The 10,904-nt window shown below is 41.8% G+C and overlaps 1 protein-coding gene across 1 annotated transcript in view; it reads right to left on the minus strand.

Moving 5' to 3' along the window:
• Window positions 1–10,904, minus strand: part of RNF125 (ring finger protein 125, E3 ubiquitin protein ligase) — a 59,790-nt gene that overhangs the window by 24,047 nt on the left and 24,839 nt on the right. The window contains exons 3-4 of the mRNA XM_011943725.1: window positions 5,700–5,853; window positions 2,131–2,225 (exon numbers count right to left, since the gene is read on the minus strand). Of these exons, the coding sequence (XP_011799115.1) occupies window positions 2,131–2,225; window positions 5,700–5,853 (249 nt within the window). The remainder of the gene's footprint in view (window positions 1–2,130; window positions 2,226–5,699; window positions 5,854–10,904) is intronic.

Below are 10,904 nucleotides of genomic sequence, written 5' to 3' on the forward strand. Positions count from 1 at the left end.
CTGTACCTTTTAAAATGGTACACCTGTTTAGGGCACAGAGCAAGATTCTCTCAAAAAAAAAAAAAAAAAGAGAAGAAAAAGAAAAAAGAAATCATTATATTTCTATTGGATAATACTGCCTTAAGTTCTTAGGGACAACATGGAGTCTTGGAGTTGTTGGCTCACTTTCTGTTACAGACGTAACTTCCTGTCCCCCAAAACTTGTACTCTGGACAAACTCTATGTGTAAGAATTTTTACAATTTGAATTATGTGGTAAATTCTTCTGTAAAGCAAAGATTTTTTATCATAAATCCAAATATTAATTTATCTTGTAAAATAATCAATAACCCTCCCCATTTTCTATTATTTTAATTCTTTACTATTTAATTCTAACCAGTAAAATAACTGGGATTCAAATTAGCTTTCATATATTTTTAAATTTTCACAAAAGCTGTCAGCCTTGCAATCAAACCCATACTTTCTCAACCCGTTTGTAATCCTTCCTTCCTGTTGGTCATTGTGGTCAATATAACAGGATCCATACTGTGTTTATAGCTAAAATACTCATTTGAAATTTATAATGTCAGGGTATAAAGCTAATCCTATAATAACAGGTGCTTTTACAAGGCAATCTCTAGTAAAACAAAAGGAATGAAGTGATTGTTTAGACTTTCAATTTTGAAATGTAAGCTCTATTTTGAGTAATATTTTCTAAAAATGAGCAGAACTAACATTTTTCTCTGGGAGAAATTATACAGAATACCAATATTGGATACATGAATCCACAGACAGATTAATGTCTAGAAAGCCATCAACCTTTGCTAGAGAGCACAAATCACTTTATTTGGTTAGTAGGAGCAGATTATAAACTTTATAATTACTCTGATGCAGCTCAATTTCCTTTCTTATCAGGAGAATAATAACCTAGATGTGTTTCTTTCTTTTTTTTTTTTTTTTCTGAGACAGAGTCTTGCTCTGTCACCCAGGCTGGAGTGCAGTAGCCAGATCTCAGCTCACTGCAACCTCTGCCTCCCAGGTTCAAGTGATTCTTATACCTAAGCCTCCAGAATAGCTGGGATTATAGGTGTGCACCACCATGCCCAGCTAATTTTTGTGTTTTACTAGAGACGGGGTTTCACCGTGTTAGCCAGGATGGTCTCGATCTCCTGACCTCGTGATCCGCCCGTCTCGGCCTCCCAAAGTGCTGGGATTACAGGCTTGAGCCACCGCACCCGGCCAATGTGTTTCTTTCTTTCTTTTTTTTTTTTTTTTTGAGACACAGTCTTGCTCTGTCACCCAGGCTGGAGTGCAGTAGCCAGATCTCAGCTCACTGCAACCTCTGCCTCCCAGGTTCAAGTGATTCTTATACCTAAGCCTCCAGAATAGCTGGGATTATAGGTGTGCACCACCATGCCCAGCTAATTTTTGTGTTTTACTAGAGACGGGGTTTTGCCATGTTGCCCAGGCTGGTCTCGAACTCCTGACCTCAAGTGATCTGCCTGTCTCACCCTCCCAAAGTGCTGGGATTGCAGGTGTGAGCCACTGCACCCCATGAATGTTTCTTTCTCTTTTTTTTTTAAAGAATAAAATATTATCAATATCCTCCATTATATCTACCAGCTACCTCCCTCCTTCCCCTACCCCCATACCAGATTACCCATCAAAAAGGCAAAGGATTCAGGATGCCTGCCCAGCCTGTTCTCTTGTATACTGAGATGCTGCTGTCTATATTCTAAAGAGAAACAAGCAAAATGATAAGGAACCAGCTGGTGAAATGAGCAGTGGTGACAGAAGATGGATAATCCCAACCACGATCTACTTCAGGAATCTATTAGAAAACAAAGCCTAGCAGAAATTAACAGTTCTGCATTCTATTTTTGGATCTGTGTTAACACAAACTTGTTTGAGGAAGTTGCCCCAATCTCTCCAGTCTGTGGTTGGTTGCCCCTGGAAATGTTTAAAGTAGAGAGAGCAAAATTCTTCAACAATGATGGCTGTCAACAAATGATTACCAGTACCAGGTATTATAGTTGAGAATGTAAACATAAATACATAAATATTTTCATAAGAATGTTAAAGTTTCCAGCCCATTAAATTCCTTATAAACATTATCAATTATAGCATTAAACTACATTGTATGGAAACAAACCTCGCTGCTGTCTCCTCAAGTTCTTGTAGTGGTCCATACTTATCTATGTACTTCTGACAAGTCCGAATATGTGCCCTCATTTCACTGAGGCAAACCTACATAAAAACAAATTCAAAATGAACTCACTGTTAAAAAAGGGCTCAATGAAAGCTTAAGTGATCCAGCCTTTTAACTTTCAAATAAGGTCATACTGTGGGATCAATTGACTAAATAGATGCATTCATAATGCCAGTACCACCAAAAATTAAGGCATTATCAAGAATACTACTATTTTTCAAATTCTCCAACACTTAGAAGACCCAACTGTTAAGTTCTTGAATTCAGTTCTTCTAAAAAGCATATACAATTTTTAAAGTAGATAGATGCGTAGTAACTCAAATTTACTTCTTTTGCATGCCATTACATAAACAGGTTTTAGAAAGAAGAAAGGGGGAAAAAGGGTGAAGAAAAAGAGCACGAGAGAGAGAAAAGAAGAAACAATCTAAGATAGAAAAAGAGACAGAAAAAAGAAATGGAGAGATAAGAAGAATAAATGGATAAATTTTAGAGGTGCCCATAGTAAGTTAAATGAAACACTGTGCCTTAGGGAAAGATATAAATACCATGGTTTTATAACACACCCAACAGTATTACATGAATTCACAATACATGGTATACTTAATGGTCCCATTAAGAGCAAACATAAAAGACAGCTCTTGCAGTCCATTTTTATCAATGCAGAATAAAGAGCCCTTGTTCTTTCACATATACATTCAGAGATCCTAACCATGAGGGATCTGTTGCTAACATAACACATCCTATTAAATGTTTCATTAGAAACTCTGATAAGATCTTGTGCTAAAGGAAGCTCTGTACAGCTGTGGTAGTGGCCGACCCACTCTGCTTCGTTTTGCCCAAGCTACGGAAGTTAAACCTCAAACATGAAATCTGCCATGTCAAGGAAACAGTTATAACTGTTTAACAAATGGCAAAAATAAAAGCAAGTGGAAAAGTAAGAACAAAACCCTGGCTTTACAAATATCCACCTAAAGGACACAAAAACTAGGATTGATCTGCATAAGCTGTCTTAAACAGATGTATTTTACAATCTGTAACATCCAACTTTGCACATTAGCATTCTGTCATGTCTTTATGACTTTTGCTAGTAAAAATTTCTATTTGTATTCTTTGTTCAACAAAGATATGCATTAGTCATGAAAATTAACAAGCTGTGGACTACTGACAAATGAATTGATCAATTCATAGTCTAGACACAAAATTATCTGAGACATTATAAAAAATGGCAGAAGAAATGTAATTCATTGTGCCTATTCTAATGGTGCTTATAATCTAATAGAGGAAAAAGGATGTGTAGACAAGTAGATAAGAAATTGTCTGATATAGGGGCTGGGCACGGTGGATCACGCCTGCAATCCCAGCACTTTGGGAGGCTGAAGTGGGTGGATTACCTGAGGTCAGGAGTTTGAGACCAGCCTGATGGAACACCCTCTCTATTAAATTAGCTGGGTGGGGTGGTGTGCACCGGTAGTCCCAGTTACTTGGGAGGCTGAGACAGGAGAATTGCCTAAATCTGGGAGGTGGAAGTTGCAGTGAGCTGAGATGGTGCCACTGCACTACAGTCTGGGCGACAGAGCAAGACTCTGTCTCAAAAAAAAAAAAAAAGAAAGAAATTGTTTTATATAGGGAACTGGAATACTAAGGCCAGGCCTCAAGGAATGGAGATCTGGTCGGGACTCTGAAGAACATAGAGAGTGCAAAATGGGAGAGGGCAAAATGTGCGTAGAAGGAATGGGGAGCATTCCTAGAAAGAGGGACAACGCAGAAAAGAAAAGACAGAATATAAGAAGTATTATCTCAAGGCTGGGCGCAGTGGCTCATGCTTGTAATCCTAGCACTTTGGGAGGCTGAGGTGGACAGATCACCTGTGGTCAGAAGTTCAAGACCAGCCTGGCCAACATGGTGAAACCCCATCTCTACTAAAATACAAAAATTAGCCGGACGTAGTGTCGGGCCCCTGTAATCCCAGGTATTCGGGAAGCTGAGGCACGAGAACCGCTTGAACCCAGGAGGTGGAGGTTGCAGTGAGCTGAGATCGCACCACTGCATGCCAGCCTGGGCAACAGAGTGAGACTCTGTCTCAAATAAAAATAAAAATAAAGATATAAGCCCGATCTTGGCACTCCAAAATTTACTCTCTTTCTCTGGCTTACTATTGCATTTAAGATAAAATCTAGAATCTTCTACATAACCTTCAAGACCTCACATGATCTCGGGAGGCTGATATAGTACCCAAGCTGAAAGCTGCAACAGGCAAGGTGTGCTTGATAGAGACAAATACAGCAAAGTCCAGATTAATACAGGTGGAAATATGTCACTGGGTTTGATAAGAAAGTTATTCACTCGTGGCCTGCAATCGAGTAGTAGAACTGGAGGACACATCATAGAGGATCACTGGAGTAATGGGAAGAAGGGAAAATGGAGGTGGTCAATGAAAGCATTTGTTTGACAAATTAGGGGTGATGGCAAGAGTTCAGGGTTTTTTGCAGATGATATACATATATATACAAATTGGAGGCTGGGTGAGATGGCTCACGCCTGTAATCCCAGCACTTTGGAGGCCAAGGTGGGCAGATCACTTGAAGCCAGGACTTTGAGACCAGCCTGGCCAACATAGCAAAACCCTGTCTCTACTAATAAGACAAAAAATTAGCCGGGCATTGTGGCACATGCCTGTGGTCCCAGCTACTCCAGACGCTGAGGCATGAGAAACACTTGAACCTGGCAGGTGGAGCTTGCAGTGAGCTGAGATTGCGCCACTGCACTCCAACCTGGGCAACAAAGCAAGACTCTGTCTCAAAAAAAAAAAAAAAAAAAAAAAAAAAGACATGGACCCAAAGAGTGAGCGGTAGCAAGGTTTGTTGTGAAGAGCAAAAGGACAAAGTTCCCACAGCCTGGAAGGGGACCCGAGCGGGATGCCACTGCTAGCTGGGGTGGCCGGCTTTATTCTCTTATTGTCCCCTTTTCTCAATCAAACCCGCGATTGGCTACTTTTAGAATCCTGCTGATTGGTGCGTTTTACAGAGTGCTGATTGGTGCGTTTCATAGAGCAGTGATTGGTGCGTTTTATGGAGCGCTAATTGTTTAACAATCCTCTTGTAAGACAGGAAAGTTCCCCAAGTCCTCATGTGACCCAGGAAGTCCAGCTGGCCTCACAGCTCACCAGCACTTTGGGAGGCCGAGGCAGGCGGATCATGAGGTCAGGAGATCGAGACCATCCTGGCTAACATCATGAAACTGTGTCTCTACTAAAAATACCAAAAATTAGCCAGGTGCGGTGGGACGTGCCTGCAGTCCCAGCTACTCCAGAGGCTAAGGCAGGAGAATCGCTTGAACCCGGGAGGCGGAGGTTGCAGTAAGCCGAGATCGCACCACTGCACTCTAGCCTGGGTGAAAGAGCGATACCCCGTCTCAAAAAAAGAAAAGGTGGGTACTATGGGTCAGAAGCAGAGGTGAAATAACTTTCACAGGGACTTAAGCTCGTAACCATGAACATAGGTGGGGTCACATACCAGGGTGTCACACTCAGCGCAGTTCTTATACTCTGATTTCATTCTTTTGGCTACATCAGTTGCTGGAACTCCTTCTGAAGGAAGATATGCCCGGCAATAAGGACAGGTCCATTTGTTGTTCTTTAGACTGGTAGCAATACAGGAACGGCAGAATCTATCCCAAACAAACCAAAAATACATCACTTTCCTTGAAAGCTGTAAGGAGCCACCACCATGTATTCATTTGTGTAAATTGTAATTTAATGACACCTTGTACCCCATGAGCCATACTACCAAATTACAGGTCCACTTGCACCCTACACATCCCGAGAACTGCTTAACTTCTCAGCAAGACTTCTTTGAAATCACACATTCTTACCATATGCACTTTCATGCATTTCAAGAAAAGAATTCAAAGTGGGTGAAATAGCTTTCCTATAGGCTAAGTTTAAGCGATAATTTAAAGAATGTCTACGTTAGATTTCACCTCAAATTTCTTGAGAAAATATGTCTTTCTTCTGTGGGGTTTATGTGTGTCACATAAAAAAACAGCAGGAAGTCAAGGAAGTAAAAATACCAGACACATTATAATTCCCTATAAAACCATTTTCTCCTTCCCTCCCTCCCTCCCTTCCTTCCTTCTCTCTCTTTCTCTCCCTCCTCTCTGCCCTTTCTTTCTTTCTTTCGAGAGCCAGGGTCTCACTAGGTTTCTTAGGCTGGATTCAAACTCTTGGGCTCAAGAGATCTTCCCCGCTTAACCTCCCAAATGGCTGGGACTACAGGTGCAAGCACCACATCCAGCATAAAATAATTTTAAAGTCATCCCCAGATATAGAAAATTAGCTAATTAAAATGACCACTATTAGGAATGTCTTCCAAGTCAAGAAATATGTTTTTTGGTTTATTTAAAGGTGCTCATTATGAAATCTTGATTTCATTATGTTAAGAAACATAATCAACATTTCCAGAAAATTCTCACCTATTTATAGGAGTTGTTGAAGGCTCCATGAACACAGAAATAAAAACGAGCATTTAGTTATTTATACACATCAGCATGAACCTCATACCTCTTAAACTACTCAGCGCATAATATCTATTTGGGAGTATTAATACATGTCAAAAGGGAGGCTTTTTAAATTTTAAGTATACTATACATACTGGAAAGTTCTTATATCATAAGCATATAGTTGAATGAAATTTCAAACTTGAACACATCCATATAACCAGTACCTATAACAAAAACAGCATGGCCAGCCCCTAAAATTTCCCCCTCTTGTTTCTTTCTCTCTCTTTTTTTTTTTTTGGAAATGGAGTCTTGCTCTTGTCACCCAGGTTGGAGTGCAATGGTGCGATCTCAGCTCACTGCAACCTCCACCTCCCAGGTTCAAGCAATTCTCCTGCCTCAGCCTCCTGAGTAGCTGGGATTACAGGCACCCACCACCATGCCTGGCCAATTTTTTGTATTTTTAGTAGAGACAGGGTTTCACCATGTTGGTCAGGCTGGTCCCGAACTCCTGACCTCAGGTGATCCACCTGCCTCAGGCTCCCAAAGTGCTGGGATTACAGGTGGGTGCCACTGTGCTCGGCCTCCAGACACAATTCTAACCCCTCCAAAGCAATCATTGACTTTTTAAAATGTATTTTAACATATAAAAATTATACTTATCAAACATTGTACCAGCCTATAGACCACAGCTTTCTCACCCCTGCTTACTGTCTTTGGTGGTGGTAATCATTGACTTCTAATAACAAAGATCACCTTTGCCTGTTTCTGTACTTCCTGTAAATGGAACTCTCTGGTATGTATTCTTGGTCTTCTTTAGCTCAATATTATGGTCAAAAGATTCACCCATATTGTTGTACATGGTTGAGATTGTCCATTCTGATTTTGTGAAGTCTATTGTATGAATACACTCAAATTTATTTACCATTCTGTTGTTAATGGGCATCTGAATAGTATTTAAATACTTGCAGATGATAGACTTTAGTGATGAGCAGGCACAGCTATTTTCCAAACCATTCTTCTTTTTTTCCTCTTTAACTCCTAATTATATTAGTCATTACTGATTTTTTTCCTCTTTTTTTCTTTCTTATTATGTTTAAATTTGGCTTGGATCATGACTGATTCATAACAATATTGTCTTCTGCATCTGTTATCAAATTACTATAAGCACACAGAGGATGCTCACTTGTGCGGTGACTGAGACATCTACTTGTTTATACCTGTCCAGCATCCATTCCTCCTTTTTCTTGCAATAGCATCCTGCTCTTGCTGTGCAAGAACAATACCTCTTTTATTACATATAGACTCAGTGGGACCTCAATCAAGGTGCCTGCCAACTCCTGCTGAAGGTGTGAGCACCTGGCAAGCCAAATCATGTACAGACCATGTCTCTGGAAGTTGAACACTGCACACAGTGACATAATGACTGATTCAGTAGCAACTAGATGGAATTTTTCTCCGTTTATGTAGAACTCCATATCTGCCTTGGTTCCTACCCTTTCCTTCTAGCTATTTTTGTTATTTTTTGGTAATTTTTTTTTTTTTTTTCCTTTGAGAAGGAATGTCACTCTGTTGCCCAGGTAGAGTGCAGTGGTATGATCTCGGCTCACTGCAATCTCCACCTCCCAGGTTCAAGCGATTCTCCTGCCTCAGCCTCCCGAGTAGCTTGGATTGCATGTGTGTACCACAATGCCTGGCTAATTTTTTTTTTACTTCCAGTAGAGACAGGGTTTTGCCATGTTGGCCAGGCTGGTCTCGAACTCCTGACCTCAAATGATCTGCCCGCCTCGGCCTCCCAAAATGCTGGGATTACAGGCGTGAGTCACTGTGCCCGGCCAGTAATTTTTTATGTCTGATTTCAAGCTTGATACACTGGCTCTCTACAAAAATTTGTGAAAACACTTCCATATACCTTAATTCACTTAACCTTAATAAACTCCCAAGAAAGATCATTATTTCCACTTATATATAAGGAAACTAAGGCACATACAGGGTAAGTTGCTTCTGCAAGATCACATAAAGGAGCAGTGTGAAGAAGAAGCAAGAACAACCTTCAGACCAACTATAACCCATACGCTGTTGCATCCCTTACCCAGGGTTTATGTCCCACTGCAGCTGCCGCCCTGCTCAAGAGAAAGACCGAGCAGGATGCTAAGGAGATAACGCCAAGGTGAAGGACGAACCAGAGAAGATCCGCAAGGTTGTCTGTTAAACCTGCTTCTCCAAAGCCAAGTCTAACGAGGCCCTTGCAAAGAAGGGAGAGAAAGTACCCAGAGATAAAGGGAAGAACTGATGCTGGCAAGGAGGGGAATAACCCTGCAGAGAATGCAGATGCCTAAACAGACGAGGCACAGGAAGCCAAGGTGCTGAAGGTGCCAGGTGAAGTGTGTGTATTCGTGATAACTATGTACTTGTGATGACTGTACAGTGTGAAATACTATTTTTATCAAGTTTTGCAAAAATGCAGAATTTGGTTTTCTTTTTTTTCTTTCGTTATTTTAAGGTACGTTGTTAGCACTTCATTTTTGTTTTCTGGGGACGGGATATCTGTCACTGTCACTAATAGAATGTCTCGAAGCTGGATTGATGTGGGGAAAACACCTTTCCCTTCTAGTTTTTTGTTTGTTTTGTTTGTTTGTTTGAGACGGAATATCACTCTTGTTGCCCAGGCTGGAGTGCAATGGCAAGATCTCTGCTCACTGCAACCTCCACCTCCCGGGTTCAAACGATTCTCCTGCTTCAGCCTCTTGAGTAGCTGAGATTACAGGCATGCGCCACCACATCCAGTTAATTTTGTATTTTTAGTAGAGACGGGTTTTCTCCGTGTTGGTCAGGCTGGTCTCGAACTCCCGACCTCAGCTGATCCACACACCTCACCTGAGTGCGGCCTCCCAAAGTGCTGGGATTACAGGCGTGAGCCACTGCAACCAGACCTTTTTTTTTTTGGGTTGGAGTCTTGCTTCGTTGCCCAGGCTGGAGTGCAATGGTATGATCTCGGCTCACTGCAACCTCCACCTCCCAAATTCAAATGATTCTCCTGCCTCAGCCTCCCAAGTAGCTGCGATTACAGGCGTGCACCACCATGCTTGGCAAATTTTTGTATTTTTAGTAGTAGAGGAGGGGTTTCACCATGTTGGCCAGGCTGGTGTTCCCTTCTAATTTTGAGACGCTTCCTCTTGGCTCCCAGGAGGAGGGATTCCCTGACTTTGACAAATATAGACACCTTGGCACAACAGCCTTGTGGTATGGAAAAACGAATTTGTTTTTATGTCCTCTTCTCCCTTTCCATCTTCAGCGTAAACTTAACTCCGTTAAACCCAGATACCTGTTGGGGCCTGAGCCCCAGTCATTGGTTAGCAGCGTGTCAGGCAATCTGGACTTTCCAGTGATGCCCCTGAGATGGGGCTCCTCAAAAGAGCAGTGGTTCCATCTCTATACTGTGTATCTTCAGACAAATTCTGCCATTCTCATTTCACTTCCTGAAAGTCAGGCTCAGCTCATGTTGAACAACATGCTAAATGTGAAATGTCACCCCTTGCCCTAAACTTTCTTGTTCAGAGCATCAAATGAATACTCCATTGGGTTTTTTGTTGTTGTTTTTGCCAGATGTCTTGCTCTGTCGCCCAGGCTGCAATGGCGCAATCTCAGCTCACTTCAACTTCTGCCTCCCAGGTTCCGGTGATTCTCCTGCCTCAGCCTCCCAAGTAGCTGGGATTATACAGGCATGAGCCACCAAGCCCGGCCCTCCACTGGGTTTTAAAGTGGCTTTATGTTTTTTGGTAGTCCACTGAAAAAGGGAGTTTGAAAGTTGTTGTATACTGTTAAGGACTGTCTGCCCATGTTCTGCCTGAAATGCTGTGGCTGTTTATGGAAAGCATCTTTAATAAAGCTGGATAAAGTTTGGCTTGGGGGAAAAAAAATCACATAAATAGAAAGTGCTTGAGCTTGGCTGGGCATGGTGGCTCAAGCCTGTAATCCCAGCACTTTGGGAGGTGGGTGGATCACCTGAGGTCAGGGGTTCGAGACCAGCCTGGCCAACACAGAGTGAAACCCTGTCTCTACTGCAAAAAAAAAAAAAATGCAGCCAGGCATGGTGGCTTCAGCCTGTAAACCCAACACTTTGGGAGGCTGAGGCGGGTGGATCACTTGAGGTCAGGAGTTTGAGACCAGCCTGGCCAACATGGTGAGACTCCATCTCTACTAAAAATACAAAAAATTAGCCA

The sequence above is a fragment of the Colobus angolensis genome, unplaced genomic scaffold, assembly GCF_000951035.1.
Source record: "Colobus angolensis palliatus isolate OR3802 unplaced genomic scaffold, Cang.pa_1.0 Scaffold220, whole genome shotgun sequence".
Classification (NCBI taxonomy): Eukaryota; Metazoa; Chordata; class Mammalia; order Primates; family Cercopithecidae; genus Colobus; species Colobus angolensis.